This window comes from Kogia breviceps, chromosome 11 (genome assembly GCF_026419965.1).
Source record: "Kogia breviceps isolate mKogBre1 chromosome 11, mKogBre1 haplotype 1, whole genome shotgun sequence".
Taxonomy (NCBI): domain Eukaryota; kingdom Metazoa; phylum Chordata; class Mammalia; order Artiodactyla; family Physeteridae; genus Kogia; species Kogia breviceps.
This window is the reverse complement of record NC_081320.1, coordinates 81,611,459-81,637,420: the sequence shown is the minus strand read 5'-3', so window position 1 is coordinate 81,637,420 and position 25,962 is coordinate 81,611,459. Positions and strand designations below refer to the sequence as shown.

The 25,962-nt window shown below is 53.2% G+C and overlaps 1 protein-coding gene across 1 annotated transcript; it reads left to right on the top strand.

Annotated features, from left to right (window-relative positions):
- The first annotated feature begins 1,535 nt into the window (after nt 1–1,535).
- Nucleotides 1,536–25,867, top strand: FOSL2 (FOS like 2, AP-1 transcription factor subunit). Its single transcript, XM_059078778.2, has 4 exons — nt 1,536–3,120; nt 13,235–13,486; nt 17,956–18,063; nt 20,519–25,867. The coding sequence occupies exons 1-4, from the start codon at nt 3,019–3,021 to the stop codon at nt 21,038–21,040; spliced, it is 984 nt and encodes a 327-aa protein (XP_058934761.1). The 5' UTR covers nt 1,536–3,018; the 3' UTR covers nt 21,041–25,867.
- The last annotated feature ends 95 nt before the right edge of the window (nt 25,868–25,962 follow it).

Here is a 25,962-nt window from a genome sequence, read left to right as displayed (position 1 = left end):
CGCGGTGGGGGAGGCCCGGGCAGCCGCTGCCTCTCAAAGAAAAACTAAAAGTGCGTCTGTTCGCGCCGCTTCGACACGCGGCTGCTCCCGGGAGGGCCCTGGACGCCCACACCGCGACTCCCTTTGTAGCCCCCTAAGAGCTCGCCAAGGCGGTCGGGGGCCGTGTGGCGCGGGAGGGGACGGAGAGGCGAGGAAGAAAGTGTCACGATTTCTTCTCCTGCGCTCCACCCGCCCCACCGTCCCCACCCCCAGTTTTCTGGGTTTTGCCGCTGCCGCTGGGGAAAGGGCTGAACGGTTTTGCGTCAAAGGACTGCATTTACACAGTCCTGCTGAGAGAGGAGCGTAAACACACCCAGGCAGGCAGGACGCAGGATTTAAAAGTTAAAAACAAAAACGCCAAGCCCCCGCGCTGGGTGCGCGCATCCGTCTGCCCAACACTTCTCGCCCTGACCGGGGGAGTTGGGGACTCTGCCAGGCAGGCGGCGGCGGAGGTGCGAGGGGCCCGGCCAGCCTCGCCTGCCTCTTCGCGCGCGTCCTTGGGGATGGAGCTCAGTACAGAATGTGTTTTATAGTTGTAAACAATGACCCCGAGTATTGTTTGGGATTACCGTATCTTGGGGCCATTGGGGCTGCCAGATGCCGCCAGCCGTCCCGGAAACGCCAGCGCTTTATATAGAGCCCCGGGAAAGCTTTGAGTTCCCGGCTCTATTTTTCTTTCCTAGCAACACCCCCACTTTACAGATAAGGAAACTGAGGACCGAAACCGTGATGTGTTACAATGCATAACGCTTCACACATCTTCCCGTTGGGTCCTCACAAGGACCCTGTGGGGGTACAGATGGTACACGTAAGAGTTGGGTAAACCGAGACTAAGGCAGAGCCTGGACCAGAACCCAATTTCCTTGACTCCTAGTACAGTGCTCCTCCGGATCATCTCTGCAGAAGGAGTGAAGTTCCAGAGCTGACAAGGGCCTTAGAAGGTCATGTCTCAACCCCTTCGTTTGATAGGAAGAAGCTGAAGCCCAGAGAGGTTAAGGGAGTCGCCCAAAGTCTCACAGCTCGTAAACAGCACAGCCTGGCGTTCATACTCCAGGGCCTGTGCTCTTTACCCCGCACCCCGCCCAGCGAGGCGGGAGAACCTAGGAATCCGCACTACCTACTGCCTGAACTTCGCTCCAAAACAGCTGAAGACAACGTTGGGGCACACCCTCTCCCGGGCCTCCCTCTTCCCTATTTTTTAATTTTCTTCCAAATTCGTAACAGTCAAGGTTGCTTATAATGCCCGATTACTCCTATTAGATGCGTCCTAATTGCCCAGCGTAGAGGGCGGCCGGAATGTCTTGACTGTTTAATTTCGTCTTCAAGGCTACTCCTAACAAATTAATTTCAGGGCCGAAGAAACGGGGCGGGGGGAGGGAAGGGGCGGGAAGCAGTGGGCAGCCAGCCACGGAGGAGAAAATAGGCAGGCCGGCCCCGCCCGGCGGCGCGTCGCCCCGCCGAGGCCCGGCCTCAGGGAGGTGCGGATATCCAGCGCGCCCAGGGCGCCCGCTGCTTCAGGCGGCGCCGCGGAGGACGCCGACGACCATGCGCGGCCGCGCCCTCCCTGCGAGCGGCTCTGCGCGCCCGGCTCCCAGCCTCGCGGTGGCGCCGCACTGAACCGCCCGTCTCGCTCTTCGGGACTGTGATTATTTTCTAAAACACGGCGCCGAGGCCCCTGCGGCCGCTGTCGGGGGCCCCGCCCCGCGCCCCTTCCCAGGGTGGTGGAAGGCGGGGAGGCCGTAGAGCGCTGGGGAGCCGGCGAGGGAATCCCTCTCCCTCCACGTCACCCGAAAGCGAGGGAACCCGCACTCGCGTCCTCTAACGCAAATGACCATCTTTGGCAACATGCGCCAGTGGAGCAGACCAAGGGCGCGGGGCCGGGGGTGGGTGCGTGGGGGAAGGGCCAGGAGCCCCAGCTCCCCCAAACCGCGCCGGCGGTCCGCTCCCACACCCGCCACCCCCTTCCTTCCTCGCGCTGGGTGTGTGGCTGGCGTCAGCGGGGCCGGGAGCCGGGGCACGGAGGGTGGCGCTGCGCCCGCCTCCTCCCGCGCTTCTTCCTCCTCCTCCTCCTCCTCGGCCTTCTCCCTCCGCCTCCCCGCGCGCTCCTCCCTGCAAGGTGGAGTCTGGGGTTGACGTGAGGTACAGGGGCTGGAGAATAAAGAGTGTGGAGTTGAACTCGTGCCATTGTAGTGACTCATCTCGGGCAGAGCGCTGGGGCTCCAAGCAAACCAGCGAGCAAGCGAACGGCGTTCGGCGGGGACAGAGAGAGGGAGTGAGAGAGGCGCGGACGGGCGACGCGGGCCCGTCCGGGAGCGGGCACCGGGGAAGGGGTGCAGGTCCGGGCGCCGCAGCTGTGGCACGGGGAGCGGGGCCGCATCCCTCTCTGCGTCGGCTCAATTGGAACCCCACCGGCCGCGGGCCGCCTTCTTCTAGTCAAGTGTCCGAACCGCTCTGAACTCCGGCGGCGAGTCGGCCACAGGAAGTTTATTCTCAGCTCCTTTTCTAAAAGGAGGAAATAGAAGTTTCTCCAAGCGGGCAGCCTTTCTTTTCGCCTTTTTTTGCCCTGTCTGAAATCGGGGTTCCCCAGACCTGGCAGGCTTGACTCGCCGGGCTCCTATTCTTTTTTACTTTCCAATTTTTGATTGAGCCGGCGGTCCGGGCTAAGCTCCGGTTGCGCGCGGGGGCGGGAGGGCGCGCGCAGGGGAGGGACTGAGGGACGCGCGGACTTTTTAGTGGGAGGGACCGGGTGGACAGCCGGACCCGCAGCGCTCGTAGAGCAGAAAAGAAGTGCAGCGCTCGGCGCTTGGGGGGCACTGTTCCCGGGGTGTCGCCGCCGAGGGGGAGAAGCCCGGGAGCGAAGGAAGACTAGAGCCCGAGGCGCGGCCCGCAGAGAGCCAGCGCTCAGCAGCCGGTGCGCGGCCTCGGCGAGGGCGGGGGAAGAAAAACACCCTGTTTCCTCTCGGGCCCCCACCGCGGATCATGTACCAAGATTATCCCGGGAACTTTGATACCTCATCCCGGGGCAGCAGCGGCTCTCCTGCGCACGCCGAGTCCTACTCCAGTGGCGGCGGCGGCCAGCAGGTAGGTGCGGGGCCCGGGTGCACCTGGCGGCGCGGGCGGATCCCCGCCTTCCTCTCACCGCCACTGCCTCTCTTGCTTTCTTTTCCATTTCTTGGTTTGGCGAGAAAATTCCTACGGGCCACCATTGTAAGTTCTGGATTTTCGTCTTGTCCTGCCCACACCTCCTTTCATCCCCTCTACCCGCCGCCAACACTTTTTTTTTTTTTTTTAAACTGGAGCGGCGAGCGGGCTGGAACAGCCAGCCAGCAAACCCTATCCTTCACACTACATCTTATCCAGACCAGCTCCTGGAATAGCAGGTCCCCTTCCCAGGAGCCTGTACCTCCTCTCCCAGGAATCCAACTCCATTCTCCTCTCTTTCCGTGGTGGACCAAAAAAAAAAAAAAAAAAAAAAATCTTTGCACCCACGGGCCCCTCCCTACATCTCGGGACCTTATTCTTGCGAAAAACCCTCCCCTTCTCTCCCCTGGCCCCCATCGGTTTTAATTTCTGAAAAATGTTGGGGACTCGGGAACATGGTTGGGCTCCTTCAAGTAATCCGGAGTGGGCGCGGGTTGGCGCTCTGGGAATCAGGTGCGAAGGTCAGGAAGGAGGAGGTCAGCCTTGATTGGCTCGGCTGCGCCTAGGTGCCCGGCGCCCATCCATCTCCTGTTAGGGTCGGAGAAGGAGTCTGCACTGCCACCAGAAGGGGCGCCTTGTGGGTCCGGGAGTACCTTGGGGCAAGGACGCCTGCAGAGAGAAAGGGGGGGAGGGTGGAGAGACCTCGCTTGGGCTCCTGAGTGGCTCTGGAAGCCGAAAAACAACTTGTTTCTAAAGCAGGCGGACTGGTTTGCACTGGAGGAATTGTGCGTGCGATCTGTCTATAAATACCAGAATAAATAAATACCAGACCGGTGCTGCTGGGTTGGTGGTGCTGGTGGGGTGCCTGTCGTCGGCAGCAGCCACCCCCCACCCCGAGGCTTGTGAGGGAGCTGGCTTAACAAACAAGGCCGCTAGAACCTGAAAGCCGCCTCAGTCAGGATCTGCAGAGTCTGTAGCCAAATTGGCTGCAGCAAGAGTTGCTCCGGTAAGGCGGTGGCCTTGGCCTTGGCCTCTATACGCCAGCCAACCAGAAGGGGTTGGGGTGGGCTTCCAGGGAGGAGGGACCCTGATGGAGAATAAAATGGAAACACGGTTCTCTTTGGTAACTGAAGAGGGGTATCTTATTCCAGAGTGGCTCCCCGTACCTGGTGAGTCCTCAAAACGGCGTTTCTGTGTCTTCCTTCTACCTGCCCTGGTGTCCCCATAAGCACCACTGTAGAGAGCCTAGTCTGTGCATTGAGGGTGCAGTCAGTGCACCCCTAATGACGAATACCAAGGTGATGAGTTTCAAATCTTGTTCCAAAGCGTTTGATTTTGTTTGCTTTCCAGCCCCATTGATGGTTTGTATTGAATACAGCTATCGTTAGGCAATGGGTTAGAGTCATTTATAACCCATTCGCTCATTCTCCAGTTCAACAGCCCCCCAAAAGTCCCTCTCTGCCTCTCCGAACCAGGAAGGGATCTTTTGATTTCTCATCTGCTCCTTTGGCTGCCGTTTCTGTGGCACTCATCATTGAAATGTTACAACCTCGCTGCCTGGCTTTTCTCAGACCCTGGGGCCTAGATGGGAAGTCAGACCGGACATCAGTGCCCCAACTGAATAATCTGTGTCACTAGGGCTGTGAGCCCAGGATGTGAGTGGAGGCAATTCCCTGTTTTGGAAGAAAATCAGACAGGAAACCAGTGCTAGGAAGAAGGAAGAGAACTCAGTCCAGCAGAGTGTAATGGGGCCTCATTACCGAAGCAAAAAGCAGCTGTTGGCTAATTCCTAGCATGCTGTAACACATGAGGATTTTGCAATTAGTAATAACTGGTGCACAGGGTTCTTGCATATACGCCTGCCCATTCGGCCCAGCAGCTTGAGTGAGGCGCCTTTCAAACCAGAGTGATTGGCAAGGTAACATAGCTTTGGACAAGTTTCTCAGCCTGTCCACTCCTGAGGGGGTGGGGTGGGGGAGGGGTGGGGGGGAGGGAGGCAGGGTTTTTTCCTATCATCTCTGTGACTTTGAGCAGAGCTGTTCTGTGGTCCTAAGGACTGACGCGAGAAGCTTTTGTTACTTCACAAGTCTGTGACCCCACTCTGGCTCAAGGTAACTTTATTGCATACCAGATAAAACTGTAATCACTTTATTTCTCTTAGCTTCCTTTACGGGGAGACTTGCCTGGCAGTTAGTGATGGGCCTTCTTCCTTTTGTGGCATCTCAGTGGACCAGTCAGTGTAAGAACATTCCCTGGTTTCACCCTGGGCAAGCGAATATTATTTTTTTCTGCTCTCTTTGTTTGTGGGGTCTGATATTCCTGAGAAGTTTGTTACTGTTTACTCAACCTAGAACTTTCCTCTCCTCTCTCGCTTCATAAAGCTTGATCTTAACACATGGCCATGAGTTTCAGTGACTTGGGAAAGGTGGCGGGGGGGCAGATAACTGTTGAAACCTCTGTTCTTGTATATGGCAGGAACTTGAAGCATGAAAAATATTTCCTGTTCCAGTTATAGTTTTAATCTCACAGGTTGGTCATTGGTGATTTGATTTGTCACTAATTGTTGCACACACCTCCCCCTCCTGGCTTTTTCTTTTTATTGTTGTTGTTTTTGTTGTTTTCTCTCTCTCTCCTAACTTTCCTAGGAAAACACCTCCCAGATATATGCGCTGCCTGGCTGCGAGACTCTTAAACGGTTTCAGGCCCTGAGCATTACGCAATTCAGCCAGTTACACAAACATAGGTCATTTCATAACTTGTTTTCATCAGCTGGGCCCCCTTTTAATGAAAAACAAAACAAAAACAAGATCCAGAACTTTTCCAAGGCTGCCATTTGTCTGTTCCTCAGATAACTTGTGAAAATAAATCAAGGGGGACAGTTCAAGGAATACCAGACTAGCTCTCTTCTTTGGCAACCATCCTTTTCCAAGACACACATACACACACACACACACACACACACACACACACACACACACACACACACACACACACACACACACAAAATTCCCCAGAGTGAACTTTTGCCAACTGTACCCAGGCTGGGACATTCCTCACATCAAAGAACTTTTACCAGAAATGACTGTGATTCCCAAGTCAGCCCCAATCATACCTCTCTGGTGCCCCCTACAGGACATTCTTAGAAGAACTATCTGGGGAATGTATTTTTCCAGCCCCAGAGAGTGTTAACTTGGTGAGTTTTTGGAATTCTTAGGATTTTTTTCTTTTTAATCCAGGACAAATAAATGCCATATATTTAACAGTGGTTAACTAAGAGCTGCTTAACTTCGAAATGCAGTTTCTTTTCTGATTTTGTTCTGAATAAAACGTAGTTGAAAAAGGAGTGCTTTTTTTCTTTCCCTATTTTGCTATCTGTCAGCACAATGTCTTCAAATTCCCAAGGCTTGTTTTCTTGATATTGTTTGTATTAGGACATTGGGAATTTTTGGGGGGGAGGTTGTCTTCAGAATTGGTGGGAAGGTGGGAGGTGTATATTAAGGGTCTGGTGCCTTTTTTTTTTTTTTGCCTTGATCTCACAGATGTTGTAGATTAGGATCAAACGAAATGTTATCCCAGGAATTTGTCTGTTCCGCTGATTCTTGATGGTGGAAGTCAGTGTCACTGTTTCATCAAAGTGAATGGGGTGAAACAGCAGTCATGTATTGTCTGAGTGGCAGTTGAATTTTCCTATCCAAACTCCTGAGTGCATTTCCATTACTTTATTTCTGCCTGCCTCATTATGCAAGGTGAGTGTAAAGTTAGGAGCCTCTGTTTTTTTCTTTTCTGTCTTGTTACAAACACACCCGAACTTATGCATCCAAATCCAAACTGTTGTCCCCTTCATTATTGTTCCTTGAGAAGACTAAATACTTATTTGAATGCTGTGGCTATTAGTCAGATTCAGAAAGGTTTTACAACATCCCTCTCTGGGATTGCCTTCAGCAAATGCTTTAGAAAACCCTCCCTCCTAACATATCTTTGTCTGTTGAGGGTGAATTTGATATTTGGAAGTTATCAAAAGATCTGACATATAAAGAACCAAATGTGATGTATGAGTTCTGGGTGATCTGTCTGGGTCCAAAGCAGGGTGTGACCCCAAATCCTTTTGGTCTCCATCTCAGGAGTCTTCCTGGGACAGCAGTCACCAAGACAAAGCATACCCAAAGCAGGCACCTTTGCCACCTCTACCTTACATTTCCCTACTCTTTTCTTATACAGGAATAAAGGTACTGATTTTGAGAATTTGGGAGCCTAACTTTCTGGTCTATTCGTTGAAAGAAAGAAAAATAATTCGTGTTTTATGGATATGTCTCATCTGTGTTGTATGTGGTATCTTTTGATGGCCACAGCATTTCAAAATGACGGCAGCTGCCCTGGTTGAGGCAAATATATCTGTTCCAAACCCCATTCGGTAACTCTGTCCCTCTTGGACTCACTGGGCTGGACAGGGAAGGTGTAAGACTCCTCTTGCCCACTGCTGTCTCACACCCTGTCACGTGGCAGTGACTTGGCCATGCTCACCTGCTGTGGTTGTAGAGAAGATGAGATGGCATCCCCTTCCCGTGGAGTGCACAGCTGTCCCAGGATTGGTGGAGGTACAAAAGCGATCCACAGAATGCTGGAGAGAATCCTCTCATGCTTTGGAGTGGAATTTCTGTCCAGAAGGGCCCTGGGAGAAAAGACACTGGGGAACCTGGTGGAAACGCTGTGCTGGTCACCTTATTTTCCTTGCTTTTTTCTTTTCTTCTTTGCTGTTCTTCACCCTGGCAGTTAGGTGAAGGAAGATAGCAGGATTCTTTCAAGTGAACCTGACAGGAGGCAGATCACCTGAGATAGTGTTTGTATACTGTAAAATTTGGGGAAATCACGAGTTATTAGGACCATTTCCATGGTGAGCTAAGTGGCGTTCCTCAGAGAGGAACGAAAGATCAAAGGTCAAAGTGATGTCCACTGCAGAATCTGTGAAAATTGGTTGAATTCCATATAGAAGGCTTTGGAGAACACCCCACGTTTGGTAAAACTACAGAGCATTTGAGTCAAACTGGACCTCAACAGGGTTATTCTGGGGCATTTGAGGCAGCATTTGCCCTGCCCTCTCCTCTTCCCCAAGCCAGTCTCCTGGGATGTTGGAATTTTCCTTTTCCTGTGCTGGGAAACTAAAAAAAGGGGGTTCTTAAGAGAAAGAACCCAGTCTCTTCCCATATATGCATAATCATTTATGCCTGCCGAGGCAGGTCACAGGTATTCATGGGGTTTGTGGCTCGAGTGCTTTGTGGCCCAGTCAACAATCAATCTGATGGAGAAATGCCTGGCTGAGGGGATGGAGCAAAACACCAACTCTGACTTCCATCTCAAGTGCCATTTCTGCCCAGCCCAGGAGTTTCTGGGATAAGCCCTGCCCCATCCACGTCTGCAGGAAATAGGAACCCAAACCCTACTTCCTAGATCTTTCTGCAAAAGGCCGTGGTTGTGACCCTTATTTCTGAATCCAAGACCCTGCAGAGTTCAGAAAGGTCATTTTCCCAAATTAGCAACTGCTGGGCTACAGGGACCTCTCTGACCTGATGAAGTTGGGTGGCCCTAGGGGCCCTGTGTTCTGAGCTGTCTTTCTCATAGGCAGTGGGAGGACACACGTACTTACTGAGCGGCCCCACAGCTCCCTTAAATTCAGGATGCTTCAGGATAAGGAGATTCTGCTGCCCAAAGACCTGCGGCAAGGCTTGTAAGGGCTCGAACTTTGGCTTCAGGTTCTGGAGATTCAAGCTGTCTAGTGAGAGTCCATCCCATGACTCCCTGGGTTAGAAGAATAGTTGTGATTTTTCTGCTTTCTCACTTCCTCTCTTTATTCTTTTTCCACCAACCTGAGCATGAGAGATGAGAATGATCCTCTAGGACAGGGGTTGCCAAACTATGGCCCGAGTATCTTTGTAAATAGGGCTTAAGAGAGCACAGGCACGCCTATTTGTTTACTTCTTGTCTGTGGCTGCACTCACGCTACTATGGCCGAGTTGAGTAGTTGCAACAGAGACCTTATGGCCCTCAGAGTCTAAAATATTTACTCTCCGGCCTTTTACAGCGAAAGTTTGCCAAACTGCTCTAGGAGGTCGGTGGGGGTGAGGGGCAGTTTGTCCTTTTATAGGCATTCTTGCCCACCCAGAAGTCAGCAGGATGACACAGGGAAGGAAAGCATTTGGAGGCTCTGCCAGGCTGGAATACCACACAGCCATCCATCATCTTCGATTCTGTCCCTATAGGAGGAGCTTCCAGGGGGGCTGGAGAGCCCCAGGGGAGTCAAGTGAGGGTCCTGGGTTACCTCCTGTAGCCCCCCACTCCCAGCACACACCTGGCGCTGCATCAGGGATCAAACCACCCTAATGCCCGCAGCTGGGAAACCCCATCTTGGTTTCTGTTCAGTGTTAACCCGTTCGTAGGGAACCACGGTTTCTCCGCAGCACGACACTTGACTGATTCTTGGGTCTGTTGTCAGAGAAGAATGCCAGGCTACCTTCTGGGATCACAGACTCCTAGGCCCACCTCTTCTCTCCGACCCCAGTGTCGCTTTCTGAAAAATACCTTTGGAGCTGAGACAAGACACATCTGCCAGATCTCACTTAAACTTTTGTGTGTGTCTCAGAGAGCCTCCACCTGCAGACAAAAGCCTTCTTGATCAGAGCCCTAGTCCCCTCAGGGGCTAGGACGTGTTTTCCTTGCAGTTTAGAGCCAGTGTGTCATCCAGATGGCTTTACCCCGCTCCGAAACAAGTTGTACGTGCATTTAGAGGCAGTCATTACCTACTGCCTTGTTTTTGTTGCTGTCTTGTTTTGTCTAGACCAAGCCGTTGCTGCGAGGAATCTGGCTGATGGCTGGGCACGGCCTTCTGTAGACCTGCCATCAGAGTGAGTGGACTGGAGGGCCCCGAGACGGGCTGAGAGTCAGCTACTTAGTCCTGAGGGATCTTAGTCTCTCAGCTTTGCTTCAGGTTTTTGGCTTCCCTCTCCCAGCCTGAAATGGGAGCTCTTTTGTTTGTTTCTTTGGAATGAGGACTGAATTTCTTGGGTGCTTTCCTGAAAGGAAAGCTGACAGTTCCCCCACCGAAGTGGAAGGTCACATTAAACCATCCTGCTGGATGCCTCGGTTGTCTTCAAACCCAGAACCGGACTTGGGGAGAGAAACAATAAAAATGTTGGGTGCTTCCCAGGAACGAGAAGCTGGCAGTTCTCCCTGGAGCCACCCCTTCTGCACTGCGAGTGCACAGACACTTTACAATGATGATGCGTGATGGTGGTGATGGTGGTCGTGATGATGACGATGCCACCTTCCACTTATTTGGAGCAGCATTTCTCGACCCTGGCTGCACGTTAGAACCTCCTCAGGCATTTTGTTAAAAACACCTTATCAGAACCCCACCCCAAAGCAATGATTTTAGAACTGTAATGGTGAGGCTGGCTCCGGCATTGGTGTTTTTAAAAAGCCCCTCAGAATATTCTCATGTGCAGCCGGGGTTGAGAGCCGCTGGTGTGCTTTTATAGCCTGTGACTACGAGTAGCTACTTATTTAATCCTCATGATGGTGCAGTGGGTTTGGTGTTACTACTCCCCTTTCCAGATGGGGAAACTGGGTCCTCAGTGATTGACCAAGGCCTCAAATCCAGGCCTTCTGACTCAGACTACTTACTCCCCATTCTCCCTCCCAATCCAGCAGCCCAAGAGAAACACAGCTGCCTGGGCTTTAGTGCTTCCGAACACACTCAGCCGCTCACGTGTTCTCACCGCCCTGCCTCCTCACAGCCAGCCCTGGTTGTCTGTTTTTCCTCCTTGAAGATCATTTCCCACTTGTATCCTTCCGTGTTCACTGCACCCTGCCCTCCTTCACGCACACATACCCAGATACACCTGTTACTTTTCCGTGAGCTCCGGATAAAAAGTCCAGTTGTCTTTGCCTTGGGAGGTGACTCAGAATCCATTCATTGCACTGGGCAGCTCTCCTCACGGACTCCCCGAATCCATTGCGCTGGTAACTTCACAGAATCCCACAATCCACTGCACTGGGCAGCTCTCTTCATGGACTCCCAGAATCCATTGTGCTGGTAACTTCACAGAATCCCAGAATCCACTGCACTGGGCAGCTCTCTTCATGGACTCCCAGAATCCATTGTGCTGGTAACTTCACAGAATCCTAGAATCCATTGCACTGGGCAGCTCTCCTCACGGACTCCCAGAATCCATTGCGCTGGTAACGTCACAGAATCCCAGAATCCATTGCACTGGGTCACTCTCTTCACTGAATGCCCCTGACCTGGGGCCTCAGGGCAGTCTGGGAGGGGAGACAGCCACATTCCACCACCCAGACTGGGGTCAGGCAGCTGGCAGGGGAGTGAGCAAGGAAGGGTCCACAGCTCCCTCAGCTGCAGTGAAGTACTCTAAGCTTCACTTTATTTACACAAAGGAAACCGGCTGTCGTCACCAGGGGCAAAGATCATGGTGGTGGCAGCTGCCGTTGCTGCTGACACTTCTAATCCTGGTTGGTATGATTGGGCCAATATAGGGGAGATGCTATAGCATCCATGCTAATGGCAGTGGGATTTCATCTGGGGTCAGCCAGACCTGTGGGGAGACCTGGGTGAGGGAAGGTCTGTAGGGACCCTCAGTGGGGATGACCCTGATACTCTGTCCGAGGGCAGTGGGGATGGATGCCGGCACTTGGGGCCGGAGTTTGAGGCAGGAATAAAACAATGCTACAGAAGCTTGTGTTGCACTGTAATTGAGAGACCTGGCCTCTTTGTCAGGCTGAACTGGGTTTGAATCCTGACCCCACTGCTTATTAGAATGTGGCCTTGGAAAAGTCACTTAATCTCTCTAAGCCTGAATTTTCTGCCTCTGAAATGGAGATAATGGTAGTTCTTACCTCAGAGGGAAAATGAATGGGATAATCTAGGTTAAACATTACCATGGTGCCTGTCATTTAATAAGTGCTCAGTAAGTGTTAGTTGTTATTGTTGCCATTATTTCATCCGGATTCGCAGAATCTTTTTGTGGAAACAGGAATCATCCGAAGCTGAGGGTTTCAGGAGGGGAGCTTTCTCCCGAAAATCTGGAAGTAGGGGATCTTTCCCTTCTCCCTCCTTCTCGCTTTCTAGTAGCTGCCCTGAAGGAAGGTCAAGCCCAGCTGCTGAGGAGCATGGCCCATTTTAGCTTTTGTACTCTGTCATCATCTTATATTTTAAATAGAATGCTTCCTGCAGCATATTCCACAGAGCTCTGCAACGTGGTCTGGGCATAAATTAAGTGACGGAGAGAAAACTCAGAGCTAGCAGCAAAGTTTCGCACAGACACGCCTGTGAGCACAGATAGACAGACATGTAGATAGATAAAGAGAGACACAGTGTGTCTGCCCCAAGCAAGATGGGGGTGAAGGTCAAGGAGGACAAGGACAGCAAGGGGAAGTCTGGCAGCAGACGCTACCACTTTCAGTCTCATGGGTCAGAGGACATCTTTTCATGGACCTGGTCTCACCGTGATGGGGTCACAACCCCATCATGAACCTGTTTGGAAAGTAACAAAAGCAGACATAATATCCTTCCTGGTGATCTTCGTTGCTGCAAAGCAGTTGGTTGGCAAATCTCCTCCAGGGATCCTAAGCTGGTACCCTGAGGAATAATGGCAAGTGACCCAGAAGCTCAGGAGGCCCGGATGGAAGGCCTGCTCTCCTGCAGATGGGGGCCTAGCTGGCCTGGAGGGCTTCAGATGAGGCCCTGCTGAGTGTGAGCTGCTAGGGACCACATCTATCCTAGAAGCCATTGGGGATATGACCACATCCTTGCTGAGCCAGTTGGGGATGGAGTTTCCAGGACCTCAGTCAGGGAGCAGATCTGACATGAGGGTCCCAGGAATAGTTAAGATCCCCTTGATTCTTGGATGTGCAGGAAGTCCACCCAGTGTCTTGACTTTGGCTTCCCAGGTTCTGACTCTCCTTTCTGCCAGTTTTGGCCTACTGGCTCTGCGTGTCCTGTTCTGCAGTATTTATTGGCTCAATCCTACTTTTCTTCTCATTTCAGAAATTCCGGGTAGATATGCCTGGCTCAGGCAGCGCCTTCATCCCCACCATCAACGCCATCACGACCAGCCAGGACCTGCAGTGGATGGTGCAGCCCACGGTGATCACCTCCATGTCCAACCCGTACCCCCGTTCGCACCCCTATAGCCCCCTGCCGGGCCTGGCCTCTGTCCCCGGGCACATGGCCCTCCCAAGACCCGGCGTGATCAAGACCATTGGCACCACTGTGGGCCGCAGGAGGAGAGACGAGCAGGTACCGTTGCAATCAGGAGCCACGTCGGTGGCTTTCCTTTTCACACGGTGTTTTTCCTAAAGACTGGCAGGGAGCAGGGTCGATGTCCTAGGAGCACTGGGGAGATGAAGGAGCTCAGGACCAATGGAGGCAGAGCTAGAGACCTGAGAGTCAGGCATTTCACCTGTGTCCCTTAGACTCTCTGAGTCTTAGTTTCCTCAGCTGCAAAATGGAGATAGGCTCTTGCTGGCCAGGACTTGCTGCCACCCGAATGAGATCATGGTGGGAAAGACCATAGTGAGTGGTGAGGCGTCAGCATGTGGGCAGGACGTAGGCCCTGCCTACAGCAGTATCATTCTCTGATCCTTGGTACAGGGGCCACAGGACAAGCAGCCAGTGAACCCTGGCTGGGAGCTTTTGGGGGAGTCCTTCACTGTCCCCCAGTATCCGGTAGATGCCCCGCGGTCCTAAAGCCCCCCCCCCCCCTTCTAGACCAGTACGGCCCACACCACTTCCATTCTCCCTCCATGTCTCAGGCCTCCAGCTCAAGGCAGGAGCCTGTTTCAGGTGCCTGCGATGCCCATTCCGGAAGTGGAGGGACTCTGGGGTCTTTGGAGTCTGCACAGCTGCTTGAGGTCCCAGGGCTGGGGGTGGAGGTGGTCAGATATCATCGGCCCTTTTGTTTTCCTCAAGGGGCTCAGCTTTGAGCAGGAGTCAACCTGGCTGAGAGAGACACCAGAAAAGGGTGGGGCCTCTGCTCTCTAGGTAGCATCTACCCAACACTCAAAAGGCCCATCGTCTGTATTAACAAGATTACCAGGGCGGCGATGGCCCCCTGCTTCCCAAAAGAGAAATCAGAGTCATGCATAATTCCAGAAAGGAGGGAATGAGCCTTCCAAGAGCCCCATCTGTCCCCCTTCACAGATGACCCAGCCAAGGCCTGGACACAGCTACCTGGGGCTACTTGGCAAGTGAGTGGGGAAGCGTGGGCTAGAACCAGGCCCCTGGACCCCTGTGCGATGCTCTTTCTACAACGCCATGCCACCACAAGTCCAAGGAAGGGAGATACTTTGGCAGTAGAATCCCTTTTTCAAATGAAATGTTAGCTTGAAGAGTTACTGCAGTTACAGCTTTGGAACCCCTCCCCATTTCAACCACTGTCCACCTCCGCTCCTTGTTCCAATACAAGGACCTTTGAAACGTGGTGCCCAGTGGATAATTGCAGATCCAGTGCCACTACTCCCCAGGACACCTAGAATCACAAGGGTCACTGCCCTGAGGAACCGGAAGCTTTCACAGGAGCCCCGTTCCTCTGAGGACAAAGCTGGGCCTTTTATCCATTACATGTTGGTTTGTTCTATTAGTGGCAGGGCCCCGTGCAGGGGCAACGTGGAGGGGTGTGTGTCATAGACAGTAACAGACACAGCTCCCGGGTGCCGTCGGGCTTCTGCTGCTGGGGCAAGTGGCCAATATCCCCCCCCCTCACTACTGCTTTCCACACCTGTAGTTATAAATATTGCAGTAGCAGTGATCCTGAGGTCCTCTATAAATGTGCTTCCTTCAGGGAGCCCAGGGTGCTAAGCTTTATAGACACTGATGATTTGGATTCTCTCTGTACGTAAGGGACCCCTGAATGAGAGCCAGGCTTGTGAGGGACTCTTGGGTTAGCAGGACAACAAAGCAAGATGTGCCGAATACCCTTCATCCTTTTCTGGACCTAGCTCACACCAAATTTAGAAGTTTATATCTGGAAGAGACTTTGGAGACCAGCTTTTCTATAATTTTCAGTAATTACAGAAAATTCAATAATTTCCCCTCTGCACCTGTTTTACAGATGAGGAAACTGAGGCCCAGAAAGAAGGGCCTTGCCCAGGCTCACACAGTGAGTTAGTAACAGAGCCAGGACTGGAATCCACCTCTTTTGACCCTCAGCCCTGTGGTTTTACCACCACACCACCTAGGCGTGTGCCCTAAGACAATTTGGAGAATTTCCTTCCTTTTTTGAGAGGGAAGGAGAGAGCCAGAAGTGTTTTATCCCATGTCAGTGAGGAGTTCAGATAATCATCTGGCAGCTTGGAGGAAGCCTAGGTGGTAGCATCCTAGAACCTTGGCTCTTTGGGTTCCTAGCCCTAGGGTCTTTCCTCAGAGGCTCAGTTCCGCCTTCCCAGCCTCCCCCAGGGGGAGGAACCTGTTACCAGGGGCTGGCCTGGTGCCCCACTGCCCTCCTCCGTAACCTGCCCCAGAGGCTCCCTCTGAGGCCAGCAGTGGCGGGGAGGGGCGGGTGTGTGTGGCTTGTGGATGGGTACATGGTGGTGCCGACACACTCAAGTTGTAATCGTGTTGTCACCACCCCTGAACACTTCCTAAGCCAAGAGCTCCCACAAGTCGCCCCACACCTCACCAGATAGGGCCGAGACTTCTAGGGCAGCTGGGAGGCCAACATTTGTCCAGAAGCAGCCAAGGGGGAACAGAGGCCAAAGTGGACCAGGACCAGCTCTCTATCTTTTCTGCCCCTCCTCAGTGAAGGAGGAGGGGAGCTAGCTGGGCCTCAAGGGGAACCCTGGTAGCCTTTCAGTGCTGAGCCCTGAACCCACGACTGTAGCAGGGTTACCCTCTTGGACTCAGGTTGAGACAGGGTTAGGAGTAGCAAGTATTCAGGGCCTTGGCCAAGTGGCCTTGTGACCTCAGCGAATCCCCACAGAGAACAGGGTGCCTGAATCTGTGGACTCTGGGTCTCCAGTTGATTTGCTGCTCAGTGAGTGCAGAAAAGGCATCAGAGAGGAGACCTCTGAATTGCATCTTCTTCTTTCTAGCACTTTCTAGTTTAGAGAGGACTCTCACACTGCATCTCATCTGATCATTGCAGAAACTTTGTGGAAGGCAGGGCAGATCCTATTAACCCCATTTTACAAATGGGGCTCTCAGGCTCAGAAGGGTCAGTAATCTGTCCAAGTCCACCCAGAAGTGCCACATCTGTGTTTGGCTCCCAGCTGCCTGACGCCTCTCAGAAGAGAGACCGTGGAGCCGTTGGCTTTCCTGGGGAGGCGGAGGAGGGGGCTTAAGGAGGGAAGTGGAGCCAGGACTCCAGTGTGGACTCCCAAGACCGGGTCCCTGGAAGGGGCCTGAAGACTAAAAGAGATGCTACCGGCTGGATGGGCTCAGGTCAGTGCGCACCCCCTGGAGGCTGCTGCAGGGGCTGAGGGACACAGTGATGCTGTGCCCTGTTCAGGACGTCACAGCCACACACCTTCAAGGCTGCAGGGAGCGTCCTGGGGACTCTGGCCTGGGCCCAGCCCGGGCAGTGGCTCCCTCCCTCACAGGATGGCTGGGGGTCCAGGCAGCATCCATCAGAGGGGTGGCTTCTCTCTTAGCCCCTCCAAAAGGGGCCCTGGCCCTTTCCCCATGTGTCCCTTGAGGGTAGGACTCGGGTCTTATTCCCCCAGAATCTTCTAAGCCCCAAGTACTGTACTTGGCATCTTGTAGGTGTGCCGTCAGTCTGATGACTGAAGGGGTGGTCCGTCCTTTTTGAACTGCTTTCTGCCTTGGCCCCTAGCCATCTCCTCACATCACCTCTGCGAGGGGCTGGTGGCCCTTCTCTGGAAGGGGGAGCTCTAGGTAAACAGCGTGTCAGCCCTGATGGGGGAGCAGCGTTCTTGCCCTCTGGCCTGAGCCGCGGGCCCCTAACCAACCTTACTTTGAGGACCTGCGGGGGGATTTGTGTTCATTTGGTTCGTTGGCAAATCTCCAACCCCTCGGGCTGTGCCTGGCATATGCAGAAGGGCTCGTGGGTTGAACGGGTGGATGTGGTGGGCAGCAGGGTTTAACCTGCCTAAGGGCCCCTCCTCCTTTTGCTGGGCCCGTCCAGCCCAGCACCCACCGTGCCAGGCACACTGGGGAGTCCTCGGGGTTGAAGTGTGAGCAGCCAGCACTCGAGGGCTGACAGAGGGACTTGGGAGGGGGGCCCCCCCTCCGGCAACAGAACATGCCCCCCTGGGTGGTTCTTACTCTGGGCCGGCGACTTAATCGAATGGAGATGATGAGGCTTGCGGAGCAGGCGGAGCGGTGGGGAGGAGTAATTAAGCAGAGTGGAGGAAGCTGCTTAAGTGGGTGGGGGCAGGCCTGGTACCAGGGGACTCTGGGGGAAGCAGTCCCAGCTCATTCTCTCGGACCCTGGCACCGAATCGGGGCTGACCTGATACGTGCTGCCATCACGCCTGGGCTGTTGAGTCCCTGACCCATGGCTACCCTGTTCTCCCTTCAAACACGTGACATCCCCTTTCGGGGGGCGAGGTTCAGCTGTAAGTGCCCTCCCAGGCGTCCAAACAGCAGTGAGCCACATGTTCTTGGCCTCTGAGCCCTGCTCCTCTTGCCTTCAGCCCTCCCCTCCCCAGTTCCAGAAGGGCTTCTTCCCCTACTTAAAATGCAGTTAAAAGCCAAAAAGATGGTGAGCCAGTTATCCGAGCCTAACCATCCTTGACCTTGGCGTCTAGCTGTCCCCTGAAGAGGAGGAGAAGCGTCGAATCCGGAGGGAGAGGAACAAGCTGGCCGCGGCCAAGTGCCGGAACCGCCGCCGGGAGCTGACGGAGAAGCTGCAGGCGGTGAGGAGCTCCGCGTGGGATGGGCGCACTTCTGGGTGGGCCAAGCAGGGACCCCAGGGCTCCCGGCCCTCCCCCCTCCTCCTTGCCCCTAGTGGCTGACATGTGAGTCAGTGCAGACAGAAACATTCCTTCCTTTTAGCACATGGGTCAGCACTGCCCTGATTAAAGGAGAGGGCTGGGGAGAGGCAGCTGGCCTTTAGCACCAGCCTGGGCCCAGAGAGAACTGGACAGGCTTCTTGGGCCTGGAACCCTTTCTCATTCAGCACCTCAGCGATCCCCGCACTGAGACCCGCTGGGGCTCCTGGGTGAGGGATGGCAGAGGGTGTTGGCATTGCCGGGCCTGGGAGCCAAGGCAAGCCCAGACCTGCCTTCTCTGGGGCTCCTCTTCCCAGGGTGCCTGCCACCAGCAGGAGTGGCCCGGCCTAGCTTCAGCCATCTAGTTTGGGCGGGCGAGCATTGTGGGCAACTGCTCTCTGGGCTCCTTCACCTCTGCAGGGGTCGTGACGCTCTCTAGGTCCCGTGGAGATGGGTCACGTGCAGCTGAGTTGTACCGTCTTGGGGTTTTCTCATGTGCTTCGTGACTGGGAGGCTTCCCTGCCTCTGCCCTGAGCCTGAAGCTGTCACCTTGGTACCTCATTCTGTCCTTGTGAGTCATTCTCCCCTGCTGCCTAATTGCCCACACTTGGGGGCCCATGGCCCTACCCCTCCCTCTCAAAAGCTTGACCGATGTCACACGACTCCCTCCAGAGCCCCGCCCTCCAGGATGGGCCGTATGCCACGTGGAGGAAACCCAAAGCCAGGACTAACTCCTGGGTGGAATGTGTTCCAAGTGAGGAGATGAGGGAGACTCTGTTGGCAATCCTTGCAATGAATGACCAGCCAGGAGGGTGCTTTGGAAATCGTTGCCTTGCACATCCTATTACTTTATTTCATCTTCCCAGTTACCATTCACCTGCTCCTGCCTCCCTTTGTCCGTCCTGGAGCTCTCGCTCGTGGGTCTTGAGTGTGCACTGTGTGAATTCCGTGGTGCCTGTAGTAGTGCCCTGCGGAGGTGTTAGAGTCGGGGAGGAGTAGTGGGAGTGCTCCCGTGTCGCGTGAAGCGGATCCACTAGTGATCTGCACTCCCCGGGGAGACGCCCCCAGCAGAGTCCTCCCTACCACTAACCTTTCAAGGAGCCATGCCCCCTGGGTCTACCCCAGGTGCTTCTGCCACCAGCCCCAGAAGAGCCTGCCCCCTGAGGCCCCTCAGCTTCCCCCCCACCTCCCTAGAAGCCTCACACCCTACTCCCCGGCGCCTCCCCACCTACGACCGAGCCACCCAGGCCCAGAGCCACATCCTCCACAGGAAGCCTCTCATAAGCTCATGACGTTCATCAGACCCTTGAGACAGATGGAAACTTTTTTTCACTTCGGAATGTGCTGTACTCCGCTTAGCGAAGCTCTGGCCCATGTCATCTCGTTCTCAAACAGGAATCTGTGTTCAGGAAAAGTGGGGAAGAGGCTGGTGACACATGCCTTTCCGTATTCCAGAACGACCCCCCTGCATGTGCATCTGTTGGGTCTCTGGCTTGGTGTGAAAGGAAGGGCTGAGGTCCATGCCAGCCTCACGTGCCCGCTCAGGCTGGCAGGGGTCTCATCTGTTAAAGCACGGGCGCTGAACTGAATGTTCTCCCGTGGCTCTGTGAGTCCTGAAACATATGCTCGCTACTTAGAGCAGAGAGGGGAAGAGGGACGGTGAAGATGCAGACGGGATGGAGCACTTCCTATAAGCCAGGCGCCGTCCCAGGCTTGTGTGCACAGGCAGAAATCTCCGCCGTCACGCAGCTGAGGATTTAGTGTCGATGTGTCCACGGCGAGCTGGATGGGGTTGAGGAGGCACGAGGAGACAGGGGTGGAGCTGCATGCTGTGCTCCCCTCCCCCACCGGATCTCACTATTACTCACCCCTTAGGGGTACCGGGGGGGGGGCGGTCCTGGCACCAAGGCTGTAGAGCGTAGTAACGTGGACTCTGGAGTCAGCTACATTGGGGTCAAATCTGGGCTACCCTACCCGCTCGCTCTGTGGCCTTGGGCAAATGATTAAACCTCTTGGAAACTCAGTTTCATCTGCAAAATGGGTCTGCTGATAACCTGCTTCAAAAAACTGCTAGGTTGATTGAGATAATGCCTGTGAAATGCTTAACACGGTGCCTGGCACAAAGTAAGTGCTCGATCGTGACAGCTACAGTTGTTAATTCACCCTTCCTCCAAGCTGACTTTCCTCTTCTCTCGGTCTGGAGCTTTGGATACAAAAGGAAATCTTAAATGTGCAGGTGGCTCAGAAGCAGTGGGGTGTGAGCTTGCCGCCTTCATGGTCTGTCCTCTGAGCACGTGGCTGGCTTTCCCTTTCTCACCCAGATTTGACAACCCCCCAGCGCACGCCCTGCTGTCCCTCACATACCCCTCTTCCCCTGCAGGAGACGGAGGAGCTGGAGGAGGAGAAGTCAGGCCTGCAGAAGGAGATCGCCGAGCTGCAGAAGGAGAAGGAGAAGCTGGAGTTCATGCTGGTGGCCCACGGGCCTGTGTGCAAGATCAGCCCCGAGGAACGCCGGTCACCCCCGGCCTCCGGGCTGCAGGCCCTGCGCGGTGGGGGCAGTGGAGGGGTAGGCGCCGTGGTGGTGAAGCAGGAGCCCCTGGAAGAGGACAGCCCCTCGTCCTCATCGGCGGGGCTGGACAAGGCCCAGCGCTCCGTGATCAAGCCCATCAGCATCGCTGGGGGCTTCTATGGGGAGGAGCCCCTGCACACCCCCATAGTGGTGACCTCCACTCCTGCCATCACTCCAGGCACCTCGAACCTCGTCTTCACCTACCCCAGCGTCCTGGAGCAGGAGTCACCTGCGTCGCCCTCCGAGTCCTGCTCCAAGGCTCACCGCAGAAGCAGTAGCAGTGGGGACCAGTCATCAGACTCCTTGAACTCCCCGACTCTGCTGGCTCTGTAACCCAGCTCCCAGGGGGGTCCTCGTCACTGCCTCCTTCCCAGGGACCAGCACCTTTCAGCACTCCAGGGCCATGAGGGTAAGAAGGGGACCCTGCCCAGAGAGCTTCCTGGTTCTCGGGAGACCCAGGTGAGATTTGGCAGTGGGGCATTGGAGGACTTGGATGATCTCTTGGAAGTCACGGGACCTCCTCCCTCGTTCATCTTGCAAAGCAAATCCTGTTTCTTGAAAAACGTTGGAGAACTTGGTTTGGTGGACCCGGGCATCTCTCTGGCTTCTGAAGAGCCTGAAGCTGGTGTGGACCGTTCCCATCCCTTTGTCACCATATGTCTGTGGAGTGATGGTGTCTTTCTCTGCCCCACCAAGCATGCTTAGTGCCTTTTGGTTTCACCTGCCCACTATTTGCCCCTTCCTTCCCCCAGTGTCAATTTCACTTCCTCTTGGTTTTTATCAAATTTGCCATGACATTTCATCTGGGTGGTCTGAATATTAAAGCTCTTCATTTCTGGAGATGGGGCAGCAGGTGACTCTTCTGCTGCGGCTGACTTGTCCAGAAGGGGACAGTCAATGTGCAATACAGAGCCGTTCCTCCCCTGACACTCCCGGTCTACCACCATCTCCAGAACCGCAAGCAGGGCTCCCTGAGCTCTCGAGGAGATGCCGCCGTCGCTGGGAGGCTTGGAGGACACTTCCTCCCCATCCTCGGAGACGGCTTTTGGAGGAGCGGCTTGGCCAAGAGACAGGGTGTGAGTGAGACAGCCGGGGCACAGATTGGGTTTGCCAAAAGCCTAATTACCGGGCCAGAAATAGTGCTAACAAGCCACATGGGTGTCTTGAGCAGGACGTCTCCTGTAATTACTGCCTCGCCGTTCTGCCCCGGACCCTTCTCTCCAGACCAGGGAGGCATCCCTCCCTAGGAGCCGCAAATCACTCCAAGTCCCTGCCGGCTCTGCCCCACCCTGCGTCTCAGGGTGATGCCACCCACGGAGGTTTAATGGGCCTGGCCCCTCCCCAAGCCTCAAAAGCGCCTCTGCTGTGGACAGACATGCAGGGGGAGGAAGGAGGGAGGCAGTCGGAGTGGGGTTCGCCTCGCAGCAGCCCCAGCACCTGCTTCTCACCTCTCATCCCGGTGCCTGTTCAACCCCCTGCGGTCATCTGCTACCTAGTGGATCTAGTGCTTTTTCTTTACACTCCCCCGCCCCCCACCCCAGTGTGCTCCTCAGATCCATCAGCCAGTTGTGAACAGCTGGCCCAGAGCTGTCACCGTGGCTTACAGCACACATGCCATTCTTGGGGGGGCTGCTGAAATCAGAGATGAGATGTGTTGCTTCCCGCTGCAAGCTAGCTGCTCCCTTCCCATGGGTGGGGGGCAGGGAAGGGGTCCTCCAGCCTCGCCAAGAGCACAACTCAGCAGAGCTCGGTGTGGTCCCCACCTCCCACCCCTCAAAGCCTTTTTCTCCCCAGAGTTGATCTTCCAGAATGAGCTTCTGCTGGGCTAGTGCTCTGAGGGAGACCCCGCTATTGTGATTCAGCTCTAGAGATCATTGTATGATAATTTAAAACTATATAGATATTATTTAAATCAACCCAGTGGGGGTTAGAACTCAAAGTTGGACTCCGGGGGGAGAGAGAGAGAGAGAGAGAGAGAGAGAGCAGTGACATGGTTCCCTGTTCCCTATTCCCTTCACGTACCCAGGCCTGGCACGCTGGCGGGTATTTAATGTCCATTATCCACTTGCCATGCACCAGACACACAGAACGGAACAGCCGAATGCCTAAAATACACAGACCGCTGTGACTGGGAGTGACGTGTGGAGAGATAGGGCACGAAGAGAGAGGAGATTGAAAGAAAAAGTATTTTGTCCCCAAATGCTTTAAAAATGTTATTTCCCACATTCCTTGGCTGTGACACTGCCCTCCCAGTTCCCCGGAGGTTCTGGGAGGGGCGCTCCTCATAATATTGGGCCACTGGGTTTCTCTGGCTTCAGATTAATCAAGGACGCAGAAGTCAGCAAGGGGTAGCAGGAGACGGGCAAAGAGAGCTGGGCTGTGCTCAGCTCTGAAAGGCGTAATCATCTCAAGTGGGATTTGTGGCCAATTGGGAGCTATTTGCTTCTTTTTGCATATATCTATATATTTCTTAAATGAAGCTGCTCTCTGGTGTTTTATTTCTAAAAGTCTCTTTGTGCCCCACTTTGCACAGTCCTGATCCCAAGGCAGGTCCCGGTATGTGACTTGGGGCCGGGCTGGACGTGCCTGAGACAGTGTCTGGCTTTCGTTCCGATTTCAAGCTGCGTTGGCTTTGGGACCAGCAGAAAGCAAAACCCCAGCCGCCCCTCAGGATCTTGAGGCCTCCGAGCTGTGTTTCTATTCAGGACCCTCTAGCTTTGTTCTGAGAGGTAGTCTGGCTTCCCCAAAGCCAGAGGTTATTTGGAGAAGGCTGAATATTCACACCTAATGCACTAGTTTATCCTCAGTCACTTCCTCCTGGCTGTTCTCCAAGTTCACACCAGACCCAGGCCTGCCTCCTCCTCCTCCTCCCTTCCTTCCTTCCTTCCCCCTCCTCCTCCTCAGGGAGCAGCTGCAGGGGGGAGGCCTTTGTGCTTGGGCAGGGAACCCTGTGCTCCCCCTGTGTCCCCAGCCGTGAGGCAGCTGGTGTGGACTCCAGTTGGGCTGCAGGCAGCTCTGGGATGGCATAGGGCAGGCACCCCTTGACAGGCTGGTGTGAAACACACCGTCCCCTTGGCCACCTGGCTGGCCTCTCTGGGAACAGTCCTCTTCCTGGCTGGGTGGATGGGGACAGCTGCTGACACAGGAGAGAGAGGAGATCCCAGGTGAAGTTTAGGCAATTGCCAGAGCCAGCTCAAAGCAGAGAGTTCACTGAGGAAGTTTTCAGAAAGAAATCATTGTTCTGCCTGTGAGACGGGCTAGGTGTTTTCACTGTGCCCAATAACACAAGGATCTCAATGCCAAGAACCATCAGAGGCTACTGGTTCCCTTTCTCAGGCTTTGGGGAAAGGAGTCTCCTCTCTGCTCCCACATGGCTCCATTGTAAGGATGAGCTCAACTTATAGGCATTGGGACTTTTCTCCCATTTCCTTGATGGACCACCAGTGCTTCTCGCAGTCTCATCTTGTAACTTTCAGGTTGATTTCCTCCTCTGATGAGACATCCACGTGGCCTCTTTAAGAAGGAAAAGAATAACACCTACTATGTGCCAGATGCTGTGTTAGGCACACACACACATATATATATACCTTCTTTAGGATAAGACTGAGCGATGAGGACTTCTCTTATTAAAAGCCCACAAGTAATGAATAAACAAAAACACTTGGAGGTGAGAAGGTCTTTCTCCAAAGATCCAAGGCAAGATTGCCTTCAGTCCGAGGTTTGTTCTCAAAGACCCACCCCCTACAATATCCTTCCACCTCTAAACTTGTTTTCCCTGTGTTGTGCTCCTATGCACTCTTCAGATGGTTGACCTGAGTTTTATAGAATTTGTGGACCAATAGGATACGTGGTGTGTGTAACTTTCTTTTAAAAACTTAAGTAAAGGGGTCTTGCTATTTTCTGCTTGTTGAGTCTTCTTGGCATTCATCTTAAAAGCCAGCATCTCACTATTTATTGACAGGTCGTGTGTGTGTGTGTGTGTGTGTGTGTTCATGTGTACATTTCTAAGTGTGCCCATGTCCTCCTGCACCTTTTAAAAAGGAAACCCAGTCACCCCACTACCTATATGACATCTTTTCATGCTTCTAGTATTTTGGTCGTACATCAAAAAGGGTTTTAATTTTTTAATGCTGACATGTTCAGGAGGAGCTGGGTCAAATTTTGAGCGGGGCATGGGAAGGGGAGGGGGAGAAGAAATTGACATTTATTTTATTATTTATTTTAAATGTTTACATCTTTGTGTTGTACCAAGCCTGAATAGAAACAGATAGCATTAAAATGCTCAGTTCCTCTCTCCCTCTCTTTCTTCTTTATAATTTTTTTTTAAAAATTTAGGCTAATGATTCTTTTTTTGTTTCTAAAATGATTTGTGACTTGTGCTATATAAACTGTATAAAAAAAGGTCTGTTTTCAAAGATGGACTGTCATTCCTCTAGGGACAGTGGTCACCAAGAAGTCTACGTTGTAAGAGAACACAAGGAAAGATGCTGCCCTGTTCCTCAAAAAGTTATTTTCTCTGTATGATTAAAAGTTTATTCCATTTATTTTAGTTTGTGGTTACTTGATATTGAGGAAGAAAATCTTCGCCTTTGTATAAAGAATAGGTATCAGGGTGTCTTTTCTGCAGTGAGAGATGTATATATAGTATTTTGGATATAGTGGACAATCATAAGCTTTGTGCATCTGTATTTGAGGTATGTCAATGATGTGGAGTAAAGACTGCTATAAGATCCTGGAGGCCAAAAAAAGTTGTACAAGATTCCTACAGCTTGATGAGGAATTTAATTATCTTTCTGAGCACCTTGTTTTCTTTCTTTTTTTAAGTATTGGTGAAATGGTCCCATTGGAAAGGCTTCTAAATAGGCCTCTCCAGGCAGGACTGTGAGCTCAAAAATCTTTGTATACTTTTGAAAATTGAGGAGTAGCTCTGCCCTAAAGCATCTCTGGTGGTGTTTTGTTGTTCTGTTTTGTTATATTACTGTAATACAAGCCTACAGTATTTGCACTAAAGAAAGCTTGTTAGGAAAAGCTTGCTGCTATGGAAGAGAGAACATATTACAACTTTATTTCCTTTTTTTTTTTTTTTTTTGGTTAGCTTCTCCACTTTCAATTGAGTAGCATTTTGTAGAATAAAATGAATTAAGATTGAAGAACCTCTGATGGTTGGTTTATTCTGTGTTTTCTTCCCATCCCTCCTGTCACGTCTCCTTTTTTCTTCTAGACTTTTCTATCTTTGGCTCCGTGGGCAGAGTTGG

What these genes read in the sequence shown, in the direction of transcription:
- FOSL2 (XM_059078778.2), top strand. Translation starts at nt 3,019, where the DNA reads ATGTACCAAGATTATCCCGGGAACTTTGATACCTCATCCCGGGGCAGC. An exon ending in GTGGCGGCGGCGGCCAGCAG is followed by an intron (nt 3,121 to 13,234) that starts GTAGGTGCGGGG and finishes TTCTCATTTCAG; the next exon opens with AAATTCCGGGTAGATATGCC. An exon ending in GCAGGAGGAGAGACGAGCAG is followed by an intron (nt 13,487 to 17,955) that starts GTACCGTTGCAA and finishes CTTGGCGTCTAG; the next exon opens with CTGTCCCCTGAAGAGGAGGA.